Consider the following 26,902-nt stretch of genomic DNA (forward strand, 5'->3'; position numbering starts at 1 on the left):
GTAACAGGATGGATTATAAGTTCTGTACGCGTAATATTTTCTTCTTCATAAGAAATTATTTATAAATTCTGTATTTTAAATTAACTTTATAATTGGATTCCCGTAAGAAATTTTTTTCAAATTAAAAGTTTTCATAGTAAATTGCAGAATGTTTCACCGCAAAGATAGAAATTGCCTCGATTTCCATTTTATTAAATTTCGAGTTACAACATTGAAAGATTACTCTCATAAATTTTCAATTACATATTGTTCGCGATATACTATTTAATAATATCGTTCTCGAATAATCGAAATGATTCGAATAATAATATTAAAAATTTATATAATTATTTGCATTTTCTACGATAAATTTTCTATCATCAAACAAATATTCGATTCTTTTTCAAATATTGATCTCTTTGCTTTTCCTTTTTTTTTCCATCAAAGAATACGTATGGATGATCAAAAAAAAAAAAACGAAGAGATAAAGCCAATCAACGTTCAAAACGAAGTATTTGCACGTTTTTATAAGTCATCGTATAATAATACAAAAAAAAAACGTTTTGAAAGTTCGATTTTTATTCGTCCTCTGTAGAATAATTTCATCTGTTGAAAACAAGTACAAATCTAATATAGTAGAGAATTCGAGAACCATAAACTTGTCAAAATAACCGAGAGTTAAACAATTTATTTCGAATCTTAAAAGAGGAAAATATATATTGAACGACAACTATTTCGAATCGTTAATAAATTTGAAACTTTGACCAAAATAAAATTTTTAATATGAAGATTAATGATCGATGAAATTCGATTGAAAATTTTTGTTAAATATTTAAGAACAATATTGATTTTAACATTTAATTTTATTAAAATTTCAAAAACATAATTGAAAAAATTATCTAATGGGATCCTTATGGAACAATTGAATTATGGACTATGATACAAGATTTTCTATATTTTTCTTTATGTAATTTAAAAATTTTTTTTACTTTTTATTTATAATTCCTTCAATTTTTATCTCTTTTACTTTTATTTTCAATAACAAACAATTAATTTTCTAACGTTAACATGGAACGTGGAAATCGCATTCTAGATCCATTATTTCCGTAAATAACGCGATTACTTCATCGCATTGAACTTCAAAAGTATTTGAACAATGTTAAACGATGTATTTCCTTCTCTATTCTCAATATATATGTTGTTTTATCAACTATGTCTTTAAATATATTAGAAAATATTTCACGTAATATAATATCTATAATATTTTAGAGAATAATATTTTGAATATAAGAGATAAAAATATTTCCTTTGTTAACTCTTGATTTCAATATTCTATTAAATATCTTTTTACGATAAATGCATACGAAACAAAAATTTCTTTTATAAGGGAATTAACTTGAACAGATCTTAATAATGGAAGCTGACAATAAAAAGAAAAACGATCTCGTAATCGTACAACACGAAATATAGAACTACTCGAAAATATTCAACTATACCGAACAAATCTAGATCAATGAAATTCGTCCTCGTTTAAAACAAATTTAAAACAATTATGATACATTAATTTCGCGATTAAATACTCGTTAACGAAATTAATAATGGCGATGATCGGGATATTTCGCAAGAATCTCTCTCCCCACTTCGATTAATCCATCTCATATAACAGGCGAAAGGTAATTGCTTATCTACTTTACCTAACTTCCACTACTTTCGATTCCCCCTCGATCCTCCCTCCATCATATTTGTTTATTGATTAAAGCTTAACGCGACGCTACACCACCCTCTCCATTAACTATACTTTATCGTCATGAGATTCCACATAATGGCGCGTTTACATAACTGACGAGGTGGAATGGCTCGATCTCTAACGAAATTCACTGTGCCGCCGCGTTTAATTCCGATTATACGAAAATTTACAACCGATGCAAGAGGCAGAACTGGATATTTCGCGTGTTAAAACTGTAAGATTGAAAAATATCCCGAGTACCGGCGATACGTTTGGTGAAATATTGGTGTTCCAGTTTAAAACGAGCTTTTAGCAAGTTTCCCGCGAGGCTGCTCGCTTCGACTTCGTTTCAATAGGGTTTTTGTTGCTTTTACACCAACTTACGTTGAGCTGGAATGTTTTAGGAAGAGGAAATTGGGATATTTCGTTCCTCCTTTTAATAAAATATAAAAATAAAGTGGATCGTACGGAAGGCGCGATCGGATTACTTTCATTATCGATATATGAATTTTTAATTTGAAAATCGATCGTGTTCGCATCGTGCTTTTTAAATTTGTTTTTATTATGGATCATGCACGTTTCATTTTTTCACAGTAAAGTTTGAAAAACCTTGAACTGACGAATTCTGATTATCAAAAGCTTCATTTTGCCTAAAACTCTATGGTTTCCAGTTTCACATTCCAATTGGTTCCATCCAATCGTTCTCATTTTTCAAAGCTGGAAATCGAGCATTTCAATCTTTGGAAAATCAAACAAAAGTTCATTACTCTTCCGATCACAAATTACTAATCCAATTTTCCGGTGATTTCCACCTTTCTTCCTCTCTCATCGTTGTTCAAACGCATTTCCACGATACTTCAATCTGTCAGCCGTTGTTCTGTCGACCGAGTTACCCTTATGTCTTTGACCTATAAGGTCAAAGAGCTTGCAAACAATTCCAACAGTGATCGAGTATTCATTACGCAACACTAGCCGCCGTAAACGCAAAGCACATTGCATTCTCAATAGAATGTCACACGCCCTTACGCGAACTCGGATATATCGTCGTACAAGAGAATGGCACGAATCTGATCGTTAGTAAAATCTCATTTAAATTACTGATTCGTTGATCCGTATCTTTTTTATTAAACTATTCAAATACATAATTTCGATCTCTAGATGGAATAAATAGAAATATTCAGAATAGGATGAAATGGAATTTGGTTGATGGAATGGAAATATTTTTCGGATAAATCTTTACAAACATTTTTGATTTTGTTTGAAAAATTGTAACGCTGTATGATCGAGATTTTACTTATTAATTATAAACAATTTAAGTTGGATGCAAAGCTATCTTAAAGATAGCCTTGAGACAGAGCTATTTCATTCCATCTCTATCTTGCTTCTAATACGAATATGCTTTCTTTATAATTCAATAAGTAAGATTAAATCTCAATTTTTGTATTTATTTTCCAGAATCTCTATCAATCGATTATCCAAAGATGTCATACCAATATATTAATCAATATATTAACACCTTGTATAGTTAAGCAAGGAAAATACCAATTATCGAAAATTTTAAAATATTGTTAGAATTAGTCATTACGTGTCCATTAACAAATTATTCAATAGAAGGTAACGATGTGTTACATTTCATTTAGTATACTACTCTTTCGTTAAAATTAATGTACCATTGATGTTACTTTAATTATCCGTATTCAGCGTATAACCTCGTTCTGATCGATAAATCAGTATTCGTCGTCTATGGTGTTTATTAGAAATAAATATTCTCCGAGCTAAACTTGCAATAACCGGCCATGGGGAATTCTATAGCCATCAGTTCTTCCTGTTGCACATCCTCCGTATCACGTAATTACATTTACACGAGAGGAAATGGGCAACTCGCGGGAACAACAAAGTTGTCCCGAAAATATGTCGGTGGAAACGCAGTTGCAAATGGCGCTTGACAGAATTCTAAAGTCAATTATAGTTTATTCAAGAGAATTAATTGTTCGTTGACGAAGCGAGTGAGAGAGCGAGAGAGCGAGAGAGAGAGAGAGAGAGAGAGAGAGAGAGAGAGAGAGAGAGAGAAGACAGGTGAAAAGTTTTAAAATTTGTTTAGAGATTTTATCACGACCAGGTCAATTATTTTCCATTGAATCGAAGGAATCTCGTTACCATGAATAAGAAATAAATGTTTTGTTAAAGGATGAATGTGTTGTAAACTAGTATTTGCGTCGTTCAAGAGAATTCTTAGTCTATTTTGCGTGATTTTTAAGATTTTATGCATCTTTAAGATTTTATTAATAATAAGAACAATTGATTTTCGTGAATAACTTTAGTACTTTATTAACAACAATTGCAATGGGATAAGGATATTTTTATCGTTTTAAAAGATAAAATGTAATAATTAATTTTTTTCTCAATTAAAACGTTATTGTTATGAAATACGAATAATAACTATTGCAATTATTGGAACGTTCAACAAACAATATGGAAGTTGACTAAAATACGGAAATAAACTCATTAACCAGCTGCCTAACTTCGAACTATAGTTTTCGAAAGCTGTCAGTTTATTATTTACGTTTCATTCACATTGATTCATTTGAAATTTGGAATAAATACTGAAATAAATACAATTTCTATTTTTTTCAAATAAAAATAAAAAAAAAATGATCAATTTTTTTTTATTTTAAAATTGGAACAAAATATTTTTTCCACTACTCCATTAATGAAGTATCAACGAATTTGTTTTGTACATTTAATAAAAAATTAAGAAATTAAAAACTATATTTCTAAAACACTTACAAAATTAGATGTTATAAATTTATATATATAAGTGAAGTTATATATATAAAAAAATATATTAAATAGTTGCATTCGTTCGATGAATTTTTGATCTTTGTATTCGATTAAATATTTTGAGTGAATTTACTGCTATATGAAGCTATTTGATTTAATTACAATATGAATTTTAATAAAAGCATTATTTCATTTGGAAATCTTTAAAGATTTATATTATATATATTTAAATTTTTAATGATAATTTCATATAATCTCTCTTACTAAAAATTTGTATATCATTATTATTTTATTATTTTCTTTAATTTTAAATTTACGAAAAGAATTCCTACGATCTATTCAAAAATAAATATAAAATACATCAATAATACTTTTATATTTTTCTAAAATTCCGATCCAAGAATTCCAAATCTTTCGAACAATTTATACGATCTAGAAAATGAAAATAATAAAAGAAGTTTCAACGATCTTGTTAGGTTGAGCAATTTAAAGAAAATTACATTTCCACTTCGTTCCAATATTCAGTGTGAGACGGGAATGCGCAATTCGAGCAAAGTCGTGAGACGGTCTTAACTTTCGAACGCACACACACGTGATTTGAACTCTCTACTTTTGCCTACGATATATGGATTTGATCCTCTTATAAAGTTTACACCAACCAACGTTCTTTTATTTCGACTAGATACAAGATTATATAATCGTTGCAATAAAATATCGATCTTTTTGATTTTAATCACAAAATTTTTCTTGATTTTTATCAAAAAACGACGAAAAGAAAATTCGGATCAATTCGAAGGGATTTCCTCTTCTTTTTCATCATTTTTATATATTTTTAATAGCAATATTCGAACCGTGGAATCGATTACAGATTTAAAATTTTCTATTAAAATTTTTTTTTTTCCATTAAAATTTTCTAGTATAATTTATTCGTAGAATATGTTTAAATACAGGATTCTGAAAATAAAAATCTGTATTTTTAAAAATTTATAAAATAACAAATTTTGATAAATATTTACCAAAATTTGAATTCATCGATTTTATCGAACTTGAGATAATGAGAATTTCCATCATCTAAAATCGATCCAAAACCAATGAAAGCAATGATTATCTTGTACAGAATTGAAAATATCTTTCGTGTAATATTCTTTTTAAAGATACGAACACTGATCTCACAAAATTATTTATTACATTGACTTCGACAAAATATCTCAAGGACAATTGACCAATTATCGTGTAATTATTTGCATATTGCTTTATCATCGAACTGCTTTTACCCTATGAAAAAGAAAAAATACAGTATGAATAACGCATTTGCGGCTCGATGATTGATCTGATTTCACGACTTCCGGTCGAAGAACGAAATAAAAAGAGTCGCGTTTCGTTGTGGGATGGTATCTATAATGAACTTGTTACGCAATCCCTTGGTTGACAGGCTTCCATTAATCGTCGAACCTTGGCTTGTGGCCGCGGATTTCATGCGCAGACACTCGACTAATCTTTTCTCACGATGATGTATGAACTCTCGAATGAGAAAATCGGAATTCAATGTCACGATCTTCGTGTCTTTGTCCCAGAAATTCCTTTTCCATTATTTTTGATTTGAAAACAGAGATATATACATATATATAAATTGATTTTATTTCGAAATATCCATTATCTCTTTTATTATTATGATTTTAATATATATAATCATTATATCGTCGTCCAGATCATTCCGCCCGCGAATTAGTTTTGAATTTTGAACTTGACGCCATCTCGTATTGACAGGACGAGAACTAACGTATAATAGGAATCGTGGCTTTGATGGATCATTCGATATCGACTGTTCGAAATGAATTTTTTCCACATAAACGAAATTCCATTTAATCGTAGTTAGAATAATAATGAAATTTAAAAAAAAAAAAACTCGAGCTTTTCTTTTTTTTTTTAATTTATTAGCGACTTATCACACTTATCCTCCAACTATTCGTTTGTAATTTGTAATTTATTTATTATTTATTACAACACACAACAAATATTATAGATCCAACTTTGATCTCAGAATCTATTTTTAAATGAATAAAATAAAATAATTCAATATTATTTTAGAGAACAGAAAAGTATTCTTGTTAAAATTCTTATTTATAGAAATATGTATATGTCATATTAAGTTAAATTTTTTATAATAAAACTGGAGGAAAAATAATTGAAGATTTGAAAAAAAATAGCAGTATGATAAAAAATCTGTTGATTCATTAATATTGATTGAATCACAATTAATTTTTTTCTATTTTTTTAAAAAATGCACAATGTAGGTTAATGGCAAATATGATATAGTATAGCAAAAATATCACGAAATAAATATGCGAATACATTTGCATTTGTCATGCTTCCCCTCCCCCACTATTACTCTTTTTCTCCATTCTTTTTATCTATCTCTGTGACATCAGTTTTTTCTACTCTTTGTTGCTCTTTGTTATTTATCAGTCATGATATCATCTTTTTTCTTAACGATATTATCTTCCATTGATGATAGTGTCGTATAATTTTTATTTCTGTCAATATTTGTTTTATGTTTTTCTAATTAACGATTAAACATATTCTTTTACAATTATTTTTTTTTATAACAAGATAGTTAAATCAAAATTATTATTTCAGTTCAATATTTTTTTATATTTCGCCGAGGAGGGAAGTTTTAAAAGTTTTAGAAATTCTTTTTGTTTTTTTATGCTTTTCATAGACACGATGGACGACATTATTTGTTTCCGTCAAAAAAATGTATAAATTTTACGAGTTAGGTAAAAATATTTGAATTTTAAAATATTTTTCAAATATTTTAAAAATATTTAAACGAACATTTTTTTTTTTTATTCAACTTTATAAATCCTAGAATAATATTTTTAGAGAAGGAATCTACATATAACGATTCGATCGTGCAAATTTTCATTCGAGTTCTTACTTCGAATCTAACTATTGTTTGCGAATTATCGTTCTGTTTTACTTTACTCGTTTCATCAGATACTATTCGAATAATCTTACTCGACACTACCTTCACTCGTAACTCAACCATCTAATCGAACACTGTCTCGATCTGCTCGTCTAACAATGACTCGTATTTTAAGCGACAATAAATATATAACATCATTCTTTCAATGAAAAATGAATCACTGTTAAAAATAGATTTAATTTTGCGTATACAGGGTGTCACATATTCGCAAGACATCTTTGAAAGTTTTATGCATTAAATAAAGCAAGACGATAATAGAATGACATAACCTTATTTTCCTCTCGTTTCATCCAATGTAAAGTTAAATTGTTAATATACTTAATAAATAAATCTATATTTATATATATATATATATATATTTTCGTATACATTTTAGCCTGTTAAATCGATCTTTCTAAGGTGACCCAGAAATATATTAATACTCTATATGCATATATTAATACTTTAATTGATCATAAATCGATCGCTTTGATTAGTCGGAAAGATTAGCCAGCTGGCGTGAATGAAGCGTGCAAAAATAGCCCACGGCGAAATAAATATAACGAGAATTATTGCGTCAATTGTGTGCCCTTGTTATCAACCGCGTTACACGCGAGTAATTGCCATCCTCGATGGTTCCAACGACTACTCGTCCAATCGATGAACCGCCGATATGTGACATCGTTACATCGCGTTCCACCTATCCGTGCGCTACGTTCTCAATCATTTCTATTCCTATTTATTTTCCAAAAATTAGTTTAGATATCTTAAAATTATCATTTATAAGTATTTTAAAACATCAAAATAATTTAAAAAGCTATCGTAGCTAGTAAGAGATGGGCAGAACACTGCGGAGAATTAACTGTCAGAAATGGTGTCAATTTCGTCGAATAATACGAATTTGTATCGCACATACAAGGATAAAATGATTTTTCGGATCAAGAATATAAGATACCGTAGCGCGTGTTGCTCGTAACGATTTCAATTCGGATTGTTCGATCGATCCCACTCACTGAAAAGACTCCGAGACGAGAAACGAAGTCGCTTAAGATTCCGAGGACGGTGAGATGAGGGGATGGAGAAGCATCCTTGGTCATTTAAGTTCTGGTAACGTTTTCGTGTTCCGAGATCCCGGCGAAAGTTTAACAATGAACTTCCACCGGCATCATTGAGAGTTCAGTTTCCGAAGAAACCGTTTCTAGCAATTCTAGACGGTCGTTATACGGGTATGGTGGCAAATTGAGTAACGAGCAATTGTTGGGTCAAATAGTATCGCATGGTGTTGTAAGTTACGCTAACGAGAGACACCGTTCTTGCTCCGATTTCGATGAAACTTTATACGTAGGACAGCAAGTTTTCAAGTCGCTATAACACGACATATAATGGATACGAAAGAAAGAAATACAAGTGAAACGACTTTTATTATCGAATTGATTTTTAAATTATTTTATTATCGAAAAAATATTGGAAATAACAAAGTGTCCTATTTCAGTTGTCTAACCGTGATTCATCAATTCTACTTGTCCGATTATAAACAGACCTTTTCTATTTGACCGACTATGAATTTTATTTGTACTACTTCCATAAAGTTTATACTACTTGTCCAATATATCTATATATTTATATAATCTTTTATATTTCTCTATCGATCTTTTATTTATCCGATTATAAACTACTTATATTATTTAACCGAACATGCCTATTTCTTTTTATTTCATATCGTTAAATTCATACAACACAATCATAATAATAGTTTTTCCCAAAATATTATTTCCAACAATGGACGAAAGAAGAAGTACTTGTTATCCAATCACGTAATACATAATGCATTTCTTTTTATTCTTCTTCGTCGTTCAAAGAAAAAAAGAAAGAAAGAAAGAAAGGGAAGAAGAAGAGCGAGCGAATTTCAAGAGCATCATCAACGAGCATTCAGCCGAATCCATCTGATTCAGAATCATAACGTACTCAATGAAAATTGGACAAGGAGAGTTGTAATCGTAGAGACGCGAGCTTTTTCAGTGGCAAGAATAATGAGCGGCTCAAATAATTCTGAGTAGATATGTAGTCGATATGTAGGTTAATTAGGCGCCGCCATTGCGAGGGATCGATTCGGTAAACAGAGGCCGTCACGAACAAGGCCTAATGACTGTCAAAATAATTTCCAAGGAATATCTTAATTTCCCTCTCCTCTCCCTAATCCTCGTTTCATCCTTGTATCCATGGTTGTTGGTCATTGTTTACCTCGTTGGTACGTTCGATCGGTTGTTCTCGTAACATCTAACTAAACTATTCGCACACGAAAATGGAGAAATATACGTAAATTGATGCGTTAATCCTTTCATGTCGATATCGTTTTAAATATTCATAGAGCTTGTATTATTCGGTAGAACATTTATATTTTACAACTGTTTTATTTTGTGATATTTGATAAAATATTTGTATAACATTTTAGAGTTTTTTAACGTTTGCATTATTGAAGTTAAGAGTATCGTAAATGATTTTGTTGGCAAAATTAATCCGAAAGAATCGAAGAATTAATACATATTTTTTTCTCAATGTCAATATTCTACTATGATAAACAAAAGTGGACAAAACAATCCGATAAAAATATTTATTTTAGAAATCAAGGAAATCCCACTCGGCATATTAATAGAAAACCATTTAATCCTTCGCTCAATTCCACCATCTTACACGATTCATCGACTCCAACTCGGGATTCGATAAACCGGTATAGCGAATAATTTCTAGATAAACAAACGTTTAAATCGATATCAGGAGTCCATGGAGCGTGTACGTTTACCAAACGATCGTAACAACGATGGATTTAATCCGCAATAAAAATGGCTCGGTTCTTTCCTCGATAACTATTCTACAACGATACAAACAAGCGGAAACATGGAACGTTTCCGTTTCTCTCATAATATTTCTATCTAGCTCCGATGATTGACAATTCGTGATCCTCGTAGAGAAACAGGGGAAACGTTTTTAGCTCCAACAATCGAAAGATACGATTCCAATTGAATCGTGTATATATGCGTTTCCATAAAGCGATCGTTCAAATTGAGTTTCTTCTCTCTTTTCCATATTCTTTTTTCTCACAATAATAGAATATAGGCACGGATCGGATAATTAATACGTTTGTATCAATTATTATTTTTAATTATTATATTAGTGGATCGATTGAAATCTAATTTGCAACGTATGATATGATAACGATGATTTTGTTCTTTGTAATATTGTCAAGTATAATGTTTGACGAGTCAAAAGTAAAATTATTATTTATTAATCATAAATATTATTCGATAAACCGTGTATTTTAAAAATTATCCAATCCACAAAATCCACAAAAATAATTTTTATCGATTTTAATTTTCAAATTTCTACGAATTCCTAAAATATTTGTTAAAAATTGCAGTACAAGAATGAAAAATAAATAAATAAATAAATTAGTATGATTTCTTCGAGACTTCATATTTAAAAATCGATACTTTTATCGATTTCCATATGGTGGAAAATAAAAAATTTAAATGGCGCATCAACATATCGAGGATCAACATCGTTTGTGCATAACGCGCGCATTGTACATCGAAGATTGATGAGTAATGCGTTGGATAACTCAATTCTATCGACAGAAATGTCACGAGATGCATAGAATTATTGTTATGTCGTCTCTGAATCCCGTAACCTGGCCAAGATACTCGTTTTTCTTCGTTTATGACAGGCTTTAAAGTAGAATTCAATTGTACGACGGATCGTTTTAAAAACGACTATTAAATGTTGGTGGGTCACAAGGCAGTCAATAAATCTAAAAGAAATAAAAATATTCAGTAGTTGTCGATATATTTATAATTATTATATACATATAAATATCATATTATATTATATATTTATATATAATAATTACTTATTTGTCGATCAATTTTCTCGTTATGAAAAATTTTGTATCCAACCACCAAGATAAATTTTTTTTACTTCTTTGCGTAACTCATTAACTGTCAGCCACGTTATCGCATCTGTTCAAACACAATTACACTTTCCACTATATTTATCGAGTAAATACGTCAAGACCATATCCTCGCTAGAGAAAGATTCATCCTCTTATTTTTCTTCCTGAGATCGGTCTTGGAAACTTAAGTAACAAACGAAGAATAAATCGTGTTCGAGTAATTGAATCTTCGAACGAAACTTTTCTAATCGATATCGAGTTAAAAGAAAGTATTCGTTCGTTTTTGATTTAAAACTGATTTCGCGTTCTCATTTCTTTCTGAACCCTTTTATAGAAAAATATTATTTTTATTTCGATTACGGATCGAATCTTTGAGACGATTTCAAAATCAAGACGAAAAATTTTTTTTTGGTAATTGACGATTAAAATTTGCCGAGATATCCATAGACGTGTGCAAACATTTCACCAACGAATGTAGGACAGCTTCAAAGAGGAGCACAGTGATCCTCAAACGCAACGACGCGCGAATATCGACTTACTCTTCTGAATATTGTGATTTTCTACAACTTGTACAACATATCAACGGAATATCATCGTTTATCGTTCGTGAAATCGAATCAATTTTAGTTTATATATTCTTATACACGACACAAAGTAACAAAACGAAACTTTGACTTTTCACGCGAGCGAGTGAGAAGAAATTAAAAATTTCGTCTCATCAAAACCAACTCGGGAAATGGAAAAAACCATGCCATTGAAATTACTTTTTGTTTCATTAAGACAGTGGCAGAGATTATGAATGGATCTGCAACCCAGTGACCTACATTTTTTCTTCCAGTTTTTCTAGAAATCGTGTCTGTCATTTGTCTAGAGTTTCGAATAAGTCAGTCAAAGGAGATACGAGAACGAGAGATCCGACTAAGGATAAGGACGGAGGATAAGTGATTAAGAAATCTTTTTCTTTCGCGATGATATTTTGAAAACCGCAAGTTATATCGAGATAAATGGGAAAACGTTTTTTAAAAGGCAAGCTTTCGTATTTCTAACAATTTCTTTCTTTCATTTATTGACTGGAAACCGCTATTCTTCGAGTTATCATATTTGGACCAATTTAAACTTTTCTTAATTTTGATACAGTTTGATCGAATATTATTATATAAGTTAAATTATACAATAGATATACATATTTATGAAAAACTATTATAACCATTTTAATAATGAAATATTAAAAAAAAAATTCTCAACTCCAGAAAGTTTCAAACACCTTTCATCATTAATATTCGAATAAAAAGAATAAAAAGAAAAGAATCATCCTTTTGTCGTACCACTTAAAATATTAATCACAGATAAAGGAAACCAAAATATTCAAATGCAATTATCTCTATATTATATTATATTTTTTTTTTATCAATTTCATCCCTCTAACCGTGAATTCCTCAGACGCTGACCAAATGTGGGATCTGCTCTTTCACCGGGTGAAATTGAACTCCAGTTATCCAGCTCTGGCCTTAATCTAAAGGATTATTACTTATTTTTCCTCCCTCTCTCTCTCTCTCTCTCTGTCATGCCTTACCAACTTATTACTCTGTCTTTACTCGTCCACCTAAGAGAAGGGAAGAGAAGAGAAGAGAAGCGAGACGAGTCAAAGAGATCTCGGATTGAATTGTCGATAGAAATCGGTCGGTCGATGATCGTTCCAGTTCCTAGAAAGATGATGTGGAGAGATGGAAGACTGAATAAGTTGTATTTCCGTGGCGTTTGAATATTGATCAATCGTTTGGTGGGTGATATAGCTTGCCTCGTAGTTGCATTCCCTCTTCTGCTTCCATTGGGAATTTGTGGTCGAGTTTCTGGATGCGGATGGAAGTGGATCTTGCTGTTTTCAAGAGTTTTTTTCTTTCTCTTTTTTTTTTTTTTTTCTTCTGATTTCGACTTTATGTTCTATTACTCTGTTTCTTTCCAACGATGACAGCTTTCGAAGGACTTTTTTTTTTTTTATGTATTTGTAAATCCATCTATGTTCTTCTTTTTTATTTTTTCAATAAATTTTCTATTTCTCGAGGAAAATGGAATTACATCCTCAAGGTTTATTTGAAAATTATTTCCATCGAACGAACATTACTTCGTTTATTTGGTATTTATTATTTTTCAGCTTGTTGTCATAATGTGAAACAGATATCTCATAAAAAAAAAAAAATAAGGAGCGAAGAAAGCTTTTATTGTGATTTGTCAGAAAGGTTTTATAGCAGAGCTTAACCTTAAATGTTGGAAGGGATTAGAAGCAGATCAGGAATTTTATGTAGTGGAAAAGGGATGAGTTGCGAATACAGCCCCTGAAAAAAATATTCGATTAAAAACCTATAGATTTTTTAAGCAAATTCGAAAACAATTTGAAAAAAATATTTTTACAAAGAACATTCGTAAATTATTACAAAATTTTAGAAATTAATTTAAGGTAAATTTTGAACGAATTCAATCGTATATTCACAGAAATAATGGAATAAAAGAACGATAAATTTACTATTTTAATGAACGATCGAAGAAAATGGAAGAGAATGTAATTTTTCGAAACTCAATCGTTGAAAAAAACTTCATTTTAAACGCGGAAACTCGATTAATTGTCGCAACGAAGCAACCTTTAGCTAAAAGAAAAATACAGGATAACATAATTAAGTAAGAAACTATTATCACGCTAAATTAATAAAAATACAAATATTTATCTTTTAAGTGATATTTTTTCCTTATAGTTGCAAAATCGAATTTATTGAAAGAAATTTTTACCAATAAAAATAATATCTATCTTTTATGTGTCTATAAATTTTTTCATATTTTTATTATTAATTTATTTTCCATTATTATTTATTATTCTTTCTTGGTTCCAAAAAGTTTAATAAATAACAGAACATGATTTAAATTCATAATCGACCAACAGATTGAAGTAATAATGTAAAAAACAAAAATGTATTAAATTATATTCCCTTAAATTATATTCCATTTTTTCCTTTAATTTCTTAGCTGTAATTTCTAGCTGTCGAAAAAAATTTTAATTCCCTCTTTTTTTTCCACGGAGAAAAATTTTCTAAAAAATATAAACAACGAGAAAAATTATTTTTCCATACTCTAATATATAAAAAAAAAAATCAGACGAAAAGTATCCTGCATATCACCTTTTTTTCCAGCTATTAATCGACTTTTAATTTTCTTCCGTGAAAGACAAAATGAAAAAGAAGCGGATGAAACTTTTTATATCATCCTTATCGAAGAAAAAGAAACACTGGAGCAAAGAACACGAGATGTTGTAACAATATCTGTCATTGTATTGGAAAATTGCTCTCAACTTCGGCAAACTTTCGATTTTCATCCGAATCACCTCTTTATTTCTCTCGCCCAGCGGTCTCGTATCGAAGAGGCATTTCATCAAGATTTTGGGGGAAAAAGTAAGAAACTAGATAGCCGGTATCGAATTAACCAGCAATTTCTGATCCATCGATTGACATCTTTTCAACGAGTTACCAGATAACACAAACTATCTTATCTATGGTATCTTCTTCTTCGTTGTTACGAAGTTTCAAGGTTGGATTGGTTTACAACGCGTACCGACTCTTATTTTATCTCTTGGATCGGTTTACTCTCCGATCGATCAGCGAATCGAGCGTTATTCGAGATGGTTTCGAAGATACTAGAGGATTCGTTTCGATGGAAAATTGGAAAATAGAAGTGAAATTGAAGAATCGCTAATGGAAAATATTTTAATTGGTAATTTATAAGATATTCGATCGATTCGAAATGAGAGAAGATACGATTTTGGTATTTTGCTATTTTGTTTGAGGAGAATTGAATGGAATATCGGCGATGATCGCATATCTATCTTGCCGAATAACTTGATATATTTTAAATCGTTTTAATATCCTTCAATTAGAAGCAATAATAACAGATTGGTTTTATCCAACAATATATATATATATATACGTATTAAAAAATTTTTGAACGATCGTTACAAGCGTGAAAATGGGATTCGTCATTGTCTCGAAGAAAATCTGCAGACAGAAAAAGCTCTTTATCGATTTCAGTTGCGATTTGCACGTGCCTTTGGCCACTGCACGTTCCAGGATTTATTCGGAAAGCGAAATGAGATCCGTTCCCAAGGCATAGTCACTTCTTTGCTAGTCAAAGGAAAAATTAAATCTGCGGCCGATCTCTTCCCAACGTCTACGCTTTTCAATTCCACTTCAAAGGAACGTGGACTGGAGGGATCCGACCAGATAGGTCAACTTTTATTGTACAAAGACTGTTTAATCGTGTCCAACTGATTTGATCCGTTTCTCGGGGATTTGTAGGAAAATACATCGTTTATTCGTTTTCTAAAAAATTTAAATGGAATTGTTGACAAAATTTGAATGAAATTGTAAAATTATTTATTTTTTATTTAAATATGAAAATTTTTAGATATTTTATTTTTAAGAGAAAGTGACATACACACAGTTGTATTCAATTAATAACCAACCAATGTATGGCCATCATCAGAAAATCAATGATCCGTCAATAGTTGATAAGTGATCGATCGGTAGATAATCAATCAGCCATTCGTCAATCGTCATTTACCAGTCAGTTAATAATCTGTCAATAGTCAACCAATAGTCAGTTAATATACACTTACTAATCAATGAGTAGTCAAACGATCAAACGATGAACAGTAAGCAATCAATAGTCAATGATTGATCAATGTCAAAATTCACTAAATCACTATATAAAGTTAGACTCTATCAACTATTTAATGATAACTGTTTGATCGTTAATAGTTTTTATCCACTTCAAATAGTCATAATCATCTAAGAAATAATTAATAGCGTGAACTAATGTAGATTTCCAATAATTTATACATATATATTCTACTAGTAATTATTTCAATAATTCCCTGATAAATGAACTCTTCTTTTGAAAGTTTCTTTTTCATTCGTATTTCGCATAAGATAATTTATTTTCTTGTTTATAGATATACAAATATAAGAGGAATTAATTTAGATAGAAAAATATTTGGAAAATTATTAATATGCGCTTAGTGTGAAATTAAACCCAAGCAATTTTAGCAGGATGAAAGAGGATTTAACTAATACCGTTTAACATCGAGGATATAATCTTTTGGTTAAATATAATTCAATTTAAAATGGAAATTTTCATTCAATTTACTAGTTAAATCGAAGATTTTGTTTTCAAATTTTGAAATTAAAACAAAGCTATTACGTATTCAATTTTCGTCGAATATTTTATATATAATAATTTTAAATGCACGTTATGAAATTAAAGGAGGAAGTAGACGATGATGCGATCGATGATGCGATCGACAAACGATGGCGATGAGAAAAAGCAGTGGGGTGAGCGAACAAAGCGTTTCAGTGACAATGGACCGTCTATGGTCAGACGCGCTTTGCATCTTCTATAATAGTTCTCTATTCTTCTCGAGAACTCCAGATACGTATGCATTATTTGGAAAATAGCCTAGCAAATGTTGCTCGGTTTAATAATACCTTAAAAAGACATTGGAACGTTTAGCAATTCTGAGGATATTTTATTTTTTTATCTTAATAGATTTTTCAACATATGAAATATTTTTTTCTATATTTTTCTCTCTTAATATTATCAATAATCGAGCGATATCATTTCGCGATCGCTGAATTATTTTTATCAAAATCTTGGCAAATTATATAATAATTATCTCGATGAGAAACAATACTTTCCTTATTCTTTATGAATCAATATACGATAAACGTGTCCAAAACATGTTTTACGTAAATTTAATTACACCCAAAATCAAAAAACGCAATATAACATATCCTTTTAATTTATTTTCGATATTTTTCAACGAATCAAAGACGTAAAACTGGGGACGTTTTGTTTCAGGAGTAAAGTAGCAGCCGCTCTTTTGAACAAGCATCTGCAAATCAATGGCATTTCCGCCGGTTTGGCCACACTTCCGACCGTGGATCAATCGCCGGATCCGCAACCAGAGGAGCCACAGATCACGAGCAGCAGCAAAATGAGAAGAGAACGAAAAGCTGCGAGAACGTTAGGAATTATTATGTCAGCGTTTCTAGCATGTTGGCTACCTTTTTTCCTATGGTAAATTTTCCAATTTTTATTTCTTTGAAATGTTTTTAATTTTTCACCGATTGTAAATCTTTTTTCGATTTTTCTTTAAAATACGTTCCACTGTGTGTTATATATCTATTGTGGTAAATATATAGATTTGGTATGGATTTGATAAAATATAATGTTAAAAAAAAAAATTATGAAATTATTTGAAAAATTGATATAATATTAAATTTCATATGTAAAAATATTATATAGATGAATTAGATATCATTTGTTGAAGTATAGGGTACAATTAATAAAATCGAATCAAAATTGCACGTTCGAGCTTTTACTGAAATTTAATCATCATCCTTTCACCCTTTTGTATTTGTTGATTAGTTTATGATATCAATTTCGAGAAGTTCTTAAATTCTGAATATTTCTTTTGTTTCTCTGGTTAGTAAAATTAGAATTTTTTTTCAAAAAAGAATTTTAAATAAACTTTCTATCTATATATTTTTTACATCTTTTAGATTTGTATATTTAAAGCTATGAAATATCATTGAAATATTTATTATATCATTTAAAATATTTTTAAAAATTTTATAAACTAATTATTTCTCCAATAATAAGAAAGATGCAAGTTAAAAATTGCAATTTTTTTTTAAACACTTCTTAAACACTTCTTCTGAAAAAAATCGATTCTCTACTCGCGTTTTTCTTATTATTTTTGATCTAGTTAAGTTCTCGTTTTAACGAGATCTAAGGAACACAATCCAAGTTAAATCGACTTGGTGGTAATTAGGAAAACTCATTTGAATATATTAAAATGTTGGAAGGGAGCGTTTCACGTGGCCTAAAATCGGTTCGAAACTAGTTCCATCAAATTAATGCAATCGCGATTACAACCACTGATATTCCCCCGTTTACTTTTCTCCCTTCTTTCGAATTTCTTTTCACCGAAAAGAAAAAGAAAAAGGAAGAGAAATTTATAACGAGGAAAAATCGAATCGAGTCGGTAATTCCAGCGTTAAAAAGAAATATCAAAGATAAAAATTGGATCAAATAGGTACGTATTGATTGATATACGATTATTAATTAAAATGCCGCAATTTATCGCGGTAATGATTATTGAATATTTTCGCAATAAATAGAAAAATGTTCTTTTCGCATCGTTTAGATTAATATTGGACATTTTATTTAATTGAAATCGTTCCAACAAATATACGAGAAGTTGTTTCACAATATGGAAATAAACGGCTCGTTAAATCGTTAAAAACGAGCATGTATCACCACCGCCGTCTTTCAACGAAATATTTTTTAAACGTTAATGAACTTTGATGATCTCGTTCGTTTATAGAATTTTATTCATAAACCGCGAATACGATAGAATATGAAACGTTTAAAACGTGTAAAATTTCAGTTTGAATTTATTTAATTTCACGATAATGCGATTCTCGTAAATGAATATTATTAAAGTAATATCAATCGTACAAAATTAATTTTTGCTTAATATAAATGAAATATTGGAAATATGCGACAAGAAGTTTTTCAGATGAAATGAAATTCTACGCGAGATAAATAATTTAATATTATTGCTGCTGCAATTAAATAAAAATGTATCAATGATACGTTATAATATCGAATTAATATAATTATTACAGTATCGAGTTTGGAAAATTTGTATACGAAATCTTCGAGAAAAATTAAATATAGATATAATTATTACATTTGGAAGAAAAAATTCAAAGATTAATTTTTATAAAACGTGCATTTTATCAAAATGATACTCGCATTATCCGTTTTTTGATTACTTTTCGCTATTTATAACTTTTACGACAATAAAGTTCTTCAAATAGCTTTCACAAACCTGTATACGATTTCTTACTATTAAAAAAGTTTTCTAGAGATCAGAGCAAATAATGGTTGGACAATACTGTGTTCGGAGAATGGATTGAATAAGATCGAAACTAATTTCAACTAATGTCGAATTATTTTGTCCATACCATATATATGCTGTATATTTAAATATCTTTGTTTAAAATTTTCAGAATTCAAAGATAATCAAAGAAAATATTTTAATCAATCAAAATTGATTTACCTCGATAAAAACTTGTCGATAATCTAACTTTTCTTCACGTTTCCAGAATTTTCTAAATTTCTCCTAAATCTTATCCTCGATTTCCTACCTTTCCTATTCGTCTCAGCCGTATTATTACTCCTCTTTCGAATCAGAGATGATTGATATTCATCGCCAACGATTCACGACGATTAAATTTCCGCCAACCAATTCCTCGTGAAAAAAAAAAAAAAGCAATCATCAGAACTCCACACGATCGTCCACATCCTTTCCTTCTAAATATCTATTCTCGAAGACCACGTTCTTCTCCACCCATCCCTAAAATTTCCACTCGAACGCCCTAAAGGCCACTTTTAAAAATAGTCGAGGGTAAAAAGTAGGTTCTACTGGTTCACTGGAATTTCGATGGGCCAGCCCTCGATGTGCTCGAGTGCTTTCGATATTGCGGTGCATCCCAAAATTCCTAAGGGCTTAGTAACGTGACCGCCGAGCGGAGGGGTTGGATAGGGGGATGCCAGGGCCCGATCGATAACGTCTCGAGGGTGAAAGAAGCCGATGTACAAGCTCCGCGATCTCGAGTCATTTGCACAGGATATACTTGTCCAATTTCTTCGTCGCGTTGTAATTACATTTGGAAATTGTGCTTCATCTCTTCTTCGTATAATTAACCATGATTTATTACTCACATTGATGTGAGATTATCCTTGATTAAGAAATAATATATAAGAGTAAATTTTACAAAATATTTTATAAAGTAATCCAGATTGTAAAAAGAAAATTTTAATGAAGTGTAATTGTAACAGATTGTATCAGAAATTAATGGAAAAGATCGTTCAATGGCAACTTTCCGATATAATTTCGAAACAATTTCTCCTTTCACGAAAATTTTCGTTTCGATTTTGTTAACGAGTTATTAACAAAAAATATGCAATTACGTAGTACACCGAGTAGCGTTGGGTATGTGTTGTTGGCGAGTCGCCAACTTTGAACAAACAAGTCAAAATAATCAAAATATATAATAATTTATTTATTATTCATGAAATAAGAAAGAATTTAATACAACTTTTGTCCAACAATTATTGAGCACGCGTTTATTTCGACATATGTTATTTTAATTTTGTTCGAATTCGGTGATTCACCGATGGCACGTACCCAATGCTATCGTCATATGTGTAACAACTCGATGCGCCTTGCGATGATTTCAGACCAATATTTTTAATAATTAATAATTCATCGATGAAAAATGAAAAATTTTCCCAAGAAAGAAATTGCTTGAAATTGCGTGTCAGGAATCAGCAATTAATCTTTATCGATTCCGAAACATCTCATGTATATTAACGCGAATGGACCAAATTTTCGTTGGATCAGTTGCAAGATTTCTTCCCAAGATCTATCAAGATATGGAAAAGAGAATGTTCTACTTGTGATCTTCTATTCACGATGTTGAACAGTTTCCAATATTATAAATATCCACTTCCTTTGACGTTTTACGTCTAGTATTCGTGAATGAAAAATTGGCTGGTTGGATGTCACAGAGATGCTTTCCGATATATCTCACATTCTACGCGTATCTCCATTTTTGATGTTTCTCAATCTTAGGAATCGAAGTTTTTCGAGACGAGTTCTTTTTTTATTCGCAACGAATGCGATATCAGGATAAAACGTACCAGATGAAAGAAGAAAAAAAAAAAGTTTAACTCAGTTTTCAAAACACTTAAAAAAACAAAAAACTTATTTTTAATAGAATTCAATACGACTCGTCAATAATACCGGAAAAATTGTAAAAATTATTTTTAAATGTATTTTTTAACTATATCGTTATTATTCGTTATTATACAATTCTAAACTATATTTACTATATACGCACGATTATGGTTTAAAATAAACGTATAAATCATCGTCAAAATTTTCTTACGATTTAAATTATTCGATATCGGCAATAATCACGCGTGATTCACGTCGTTTTCTCTCGAAGAAGTGTCCTGTCAACTGTCGTGCATACGTTATGAATAATTTCTGCATCACGCATACCGTCCACGTCTGGCTACAATTTAGCATCGTTGCATTGGCGGAAATGTGTCCCAGCGATTCTGACAAATGTATTCTGGCCTGTTATCACTGGAATAGAAGCGCATCGCGGCGCATACCAACTACCAGATCTGGCCATCCCCTTTGTTTATCGAATTTTCATTTGAAAACGCCATTGTTACGCGTGTTTCCGTTCTCTCGAACAGAGAAAAAGAGGAAAAGATCACTTCTGAAACGAGACGTTGAATAGAAATGAATAACTCCATGTCTCGATGAAACGATTGTTTAAAATTTGATTCGTTGTTACACAGATTTTAATGGTTATTGGATACGATCTAGCGCTGCTATGCCAGAGGATATGTTTTTATCGTGTCGTTTCACGTAGCTTGATACGCGTAACTGGAACAAATTGTAGTCGTTTTCTGATTGGAAAACTATTAAAGGGAAAATTATTGGAAGGAAAGATCCGAAAGGGATCGATATCTCTTTAATTCTTTCTGGTTTTACATCGTGTTCTCGTTTCGAAAATGTATTTTTCCGGATTTTTATAAAGTTTTTGATAAAACTTATTTTCTCATAATAAATATGCAACATTAACGAATGAAACGACTGGGTAAACAAGAAATATCGATAAAGTTAAAAAAAGGAATTTTATTCGTTCCTCTAAGAAAATATATTCTTCGGATAATAGCACGAGGTTTATAAAAAGGTGTTTGAATAGTAGAGAGTTTAGATAATCCGGATTATAACTAAAATATCCGTTTCATCTAGTTTTTTTCATTTTTTAAATTTTTCAATCTCCTAATCATCAAGTCAATCAAAATATTAACTTACGATTTTTAACCTTGTTAAAAATTAATCCTTTCAATAAAACTTTATTCGATCTATTTAACAAAGATCCGATAAAATAACATAATACGTCATATTAAAAAGAAAAATCTGTTAAAATAATAATTCTCTTCAACGGTAGATAAATTTCTCCAAATAATAAATTTTCTATTTCATTTCGTAAAAATTTATCGTGATAATGTTAATCGTCAAATCATCGAATAATTCCTCCAGGTTCGTTCGATCGTTAATAACATCTGGTTGTTCGGAAATCTAATATAACATGAATGAAAGAAAATAGAAAAAAAAATCTAATAATACGCGGTGTAATGTAAAAAATAAAAGACGATAAATGATATTACACATCCCGTCATTTTAGCGCGAAAATATTCAGCGTTTCGGAAAATTGCACGCGCATTAACGCGGCCATTCGAATATAACCGCGATGTGCCGCACGAGAAGGCTAATGTAGAAAGTTCATTTTGTATGCATGGAATTAACCGTGCTGCGTGCTTCGAATTTGCGAGATTTTGTCATGAACAACGAAAATTTCCACCCACACCGGGTAATGGCTATTGCGCTCTACGATTTCCAATAGTTTCACCAGCTTTTTGTGTCGAGAATCTTGTCCAGATATTTTCGCGTATCGATCTCGAATCGAAGTCGAATTTCGCGCAACGCGAACGACAACGGCGGATTCGTAATGGATCTTAGATTCTAACCGCTCCCAACGGGATCCAACCAAGTTAATCTTGTCGATAACCACTTACGAGATAGCTTATAAGAGCGTACTAGGATGTTCAAGCACGATGATATACATCGAATAGTTTAATTTTTATGATAAAGACAATTTTTTCCCTATAATTTTATTTTTATACGAAGAAATATTTTATACGAAGATTGGAAAATTTCGATACGTAATTGGAAATAGAATTCGTTTAAGACAATATACACTTTTAATTATTTATTATATTTTTGTTAAAAATATTTCATATTATGAAAAATCTGTTAAAAATTCAATGTAAGACGACGATATCGAGATCGTCTTATACATCGAACCAATATTATTAATAATATAAATTAGCAATCGTGCATTATTATTACTTGCATAATAATAACGAATTATTAAGAAATTTTATAAATTTTAAGTTTTAATTTTAATAAAATTTTAATTTTAAGTTAATTTTAAGTCCGTAATTACAGACTTATACATAACCTCTTGTCGTTCATCGATCCACTAGTTTCATCATTTTAAATCATTCCACCAATCTCTAAATTGATATTACATTTTTACGAGATAAAATATAAAGAAATAGTTGGAAAAATATTTTTCCTAAATTTTTCCCGTCATAAACTGATTATCGAAGAGACGATATTATCCTATTATCGGTATTTTAATCGTTTCCTGCAAGTTTCACGCATTCTGTCGATAAAGGGAAATGGGGAACCTCCGTGATTTCCTGACCCATGGAACGATTTCGTGAATCGTGATTTCCACTGCAAACATTCATTTCCCCAATGTTTTCAGCTGTCTCATCGAATTGGCGGAAGTTATCGCGTTCGTTTCTTCCCTACTTCCCTTTGGCTATGTTACTCACGATTCCAACTTGTATACCCTTGCGAGATGTTTTTCCTCGTGCAAAGTTTGTTTCGGAGTTTCTTACTACTTCGAGTAAGAAGGAACCGTAGTACTTCTTGTTTCATGGAAACGAATGAAATGTCTCGAGATGGTCCCTATGCTTTTTCGTAACCTGTCTTCGAGCAAAAACTCCTAAATATGGAATGGGATTCACGGATTTAATTTCCTCCATTTTGTAAAGGAAATCGACTGAAAAACTTTATTTTATATGGATTAATTTTTATCCAATTTTTAAATAAAAAAATTTAAATAAATTATTGAATCTATATATACAAATTGAACTACAAAAATGTGTATATATATAAATACACATTTGTAATTAATTTTAATATTTCTACTAATTAAAAATATTTTTGAAAAAATATAATAGTTTATTAATTTCAGAAAGAAGAGTATAAATTTTTTTCTTATAAATAATTATAATACAAAGATATAGAAATAAGAATGAGTAGTTTAATTTGAAAAGAAAATATAATTTAAAAACATTATATCTTCTAATTTTCACTTTCGAATCAATTGTATTGTATATCTTTCATAAAATCCCATCATTTGTTCGATATCTAATGTCGTCCCGTTGTAATGATGCATCGCATAAATTAACGTTTTACCCTAATTTTCGCAAATTATTGCTATCATTTCATGCAAATGAATCAAATAAATCTTTCGCTCGACGAAATCCAATTAATCCAAATATAATCGCTATCATCGTTTGATGCATTAAATAATTATAATATTGAAGGATTTATACTAAATACAACGCTTACCAAACTTAAATCAAAGATTGAAGGCTTTGATGGTTCGGAGATACGAGACATAAGGCTTCCGGTAAGCGGTAATCCTCGAGAAAGTTTTGCAATTAAATTCAAGATATAAGCAACATTGATGAAATCGCGTGTTTGGAAGAATACATTAGAAGAATCTTTAATTCTCAAGAATAATTCTTCGTTACTTCGATTATTACGTTTCTAATCTAAAGAAATATAAAAAAAATGTGAAATAAGTCTTTTTTTATATCTATATATTTTTCATCTTTTTTCAATGCAAGTGCTATTTTTTTATAATTCTTAAAAATATTGTTTTTTAAGAATTATTTAACAAATATTTCTTTTCTTCATAATAGATAGTAATCTAGAGATATTTAAGACTAAAAAAATATAAAAAAAAATGTGAAATAAGTCTTTTTTTATATCTTTGGAATAGTATATATTTTTCATCTTTTTTCAATGCAAGTGCTATTTTTTTATTATTCTTAAAAATATTGTTTTTTAATCTAGAGATACTTAAGATACGTTAAATAATTTTTGATCAAAGATTTAACTTGATCGACCTCGACTCTCAAATCGATCGACATCATCTAGATGAATTTTCGTTTAAATTACGAATTAAATTCATTGAAATTACCATCAATTATCTTCGAACAAAAGTTAAAAATCCTATCGTACCGTTTTTCTTTTTAAAAAATTATTTTAAAAAGTCAAATTGAAATTTATCGAGCAGAAATAAAAACTTAACCCTCGTTTCATCATCAGAGGAAAAAGGAACAACTCGAACGACTCTTAAAATAATGTAGATTCCAGACATCCGACTCGGTTGTGTTGATTCCTCGACACTTTCAGAGGTGAAAAAGAGGGGATGGAAAGGGATGAAAAGGGCGAGGAAAAAGGGGAGGGAACGGACGAGTTAATAAAGCGAAATGTACACGGTCTGACACTTGGGTGAGAGTGGGAAATCGCGGCATTTTTCTGTCGACCCCGTTCCACGCCATAGTTCTTTCAACCCTTCTCTTATCTTTCTTCTTCTTTCTTTTACCTCATCCCCTTTTCGCGACCATCAGCTCCACCAAATAATTCTGCCCCGCGCGTCTTTTGTTTCTAAAATTCAACGAGCCACGCGAATTTCTCAACTGTGGAAAGTTCGATGTTTTCACCGGATTTTTCCCATTTCGCCATCTTCTTTTTTTGATCTTTAATTCGTTCTATGGTTGCTGAGAAACTGTGTATTTTGGTATCTCGATATCTCGACCCAAAGACCAACAATTTCCCGATTTATTTGAGAAAAATTTTTCAAATATTGGATTAATATTAGTTGAACTTTAGTGATTTATATTTTTTAGAAGATAGAGATTTTGACTGTATAAACTATTAAATTATTTACTTGAATATCTTGGAAATTGTCGAGGATTCGAGGAAAAAAAAATTCAGACGAGAATTAAATGGTTTTGAAAGTATATAGTTTCAATTATTTTTTGAGTGAAAGTATAAAGGACGATAAAGATCGATATTTCTTTTCTGAAGAAAATTTAATTATATTTTTTGAATCATCCGAATCTTGAGTAAACTTTTTAAAAAAGGAATTTAATTTTTTAAATTGTTATCTAAATCGAATATCTAATATATTCTATCAATATCAATAAGACTACAGCGATCTTTAATATTAATAATAAAGTAAAAAATTAGAATTATTTTATATTTTTCACTCAGTAACAATTCTATTCTATTTTTTCAATAAATAAAATATTTATTACGAGGTAACGGAATAATAACTTGATAGGAATTTAATAAAAGAGATTGTTTTACGATCTATTTTTTAAAGGAGATAATTTTTTAGCTATTCGTAAAAAGGATAATATTTCTAAAGGGATACATCTGGTGAATCTTGCCATTTTCTCTCCTAGATCATATTTCACTATCCATGAAATGCTTGAATACCTAGATTTATAGTCTCGATAGTTTTAGAAAAGCCCAGGCAACAGAGTTGAATACTTTATTATCCTGTTGATTTCTCCTCTGCAGGAAATCTATCGAGGTTTTCAAAGATAATGACATAAAAAAATCGAGATAAATAAATAGATAAATAAATTT

General features: G+C 30.2%; 1 protein-coding gene across 1 annotated transcript in view; it reads left to right on the forward strand.

Annotated features, from left to right (window-relative positions):
- LOC122710485 (octopamine receptor beta-1R-like) overlaps positions 1-26,902 on the forward strand; it is a 59,262-nt gene that overhangs the window by 27,514 nt on the left and 4,846 nt on the right. Inside the window, exon 3 of the mRNA XM_043928359.1 lies at positions 17,296-17,514. Within this exon, the coding sequence (XP_043784294.1) occupies positions 17,296-17,514 (219 nt within the window). The remainder of the gene's footprint in view (positions 1-17,295; positions 17,515-26,902) is intronic.

This window comes from Apis laboriosa, unplaced genomic scaffold (genome assembly GCF_014066325.1).
Source record: "Apis laboriosa isolate Shangri-la unplaced genomic scaffold, ASM1406632v1 scaffold14687_cov151, whole genome shotgun sequence".
Taxonomy (NCBI): Eukaryota; Metazoa; Arthropoda; class Insecta; order Hymenoptera; family Apidae; genus Apis; species Apis laboriosa.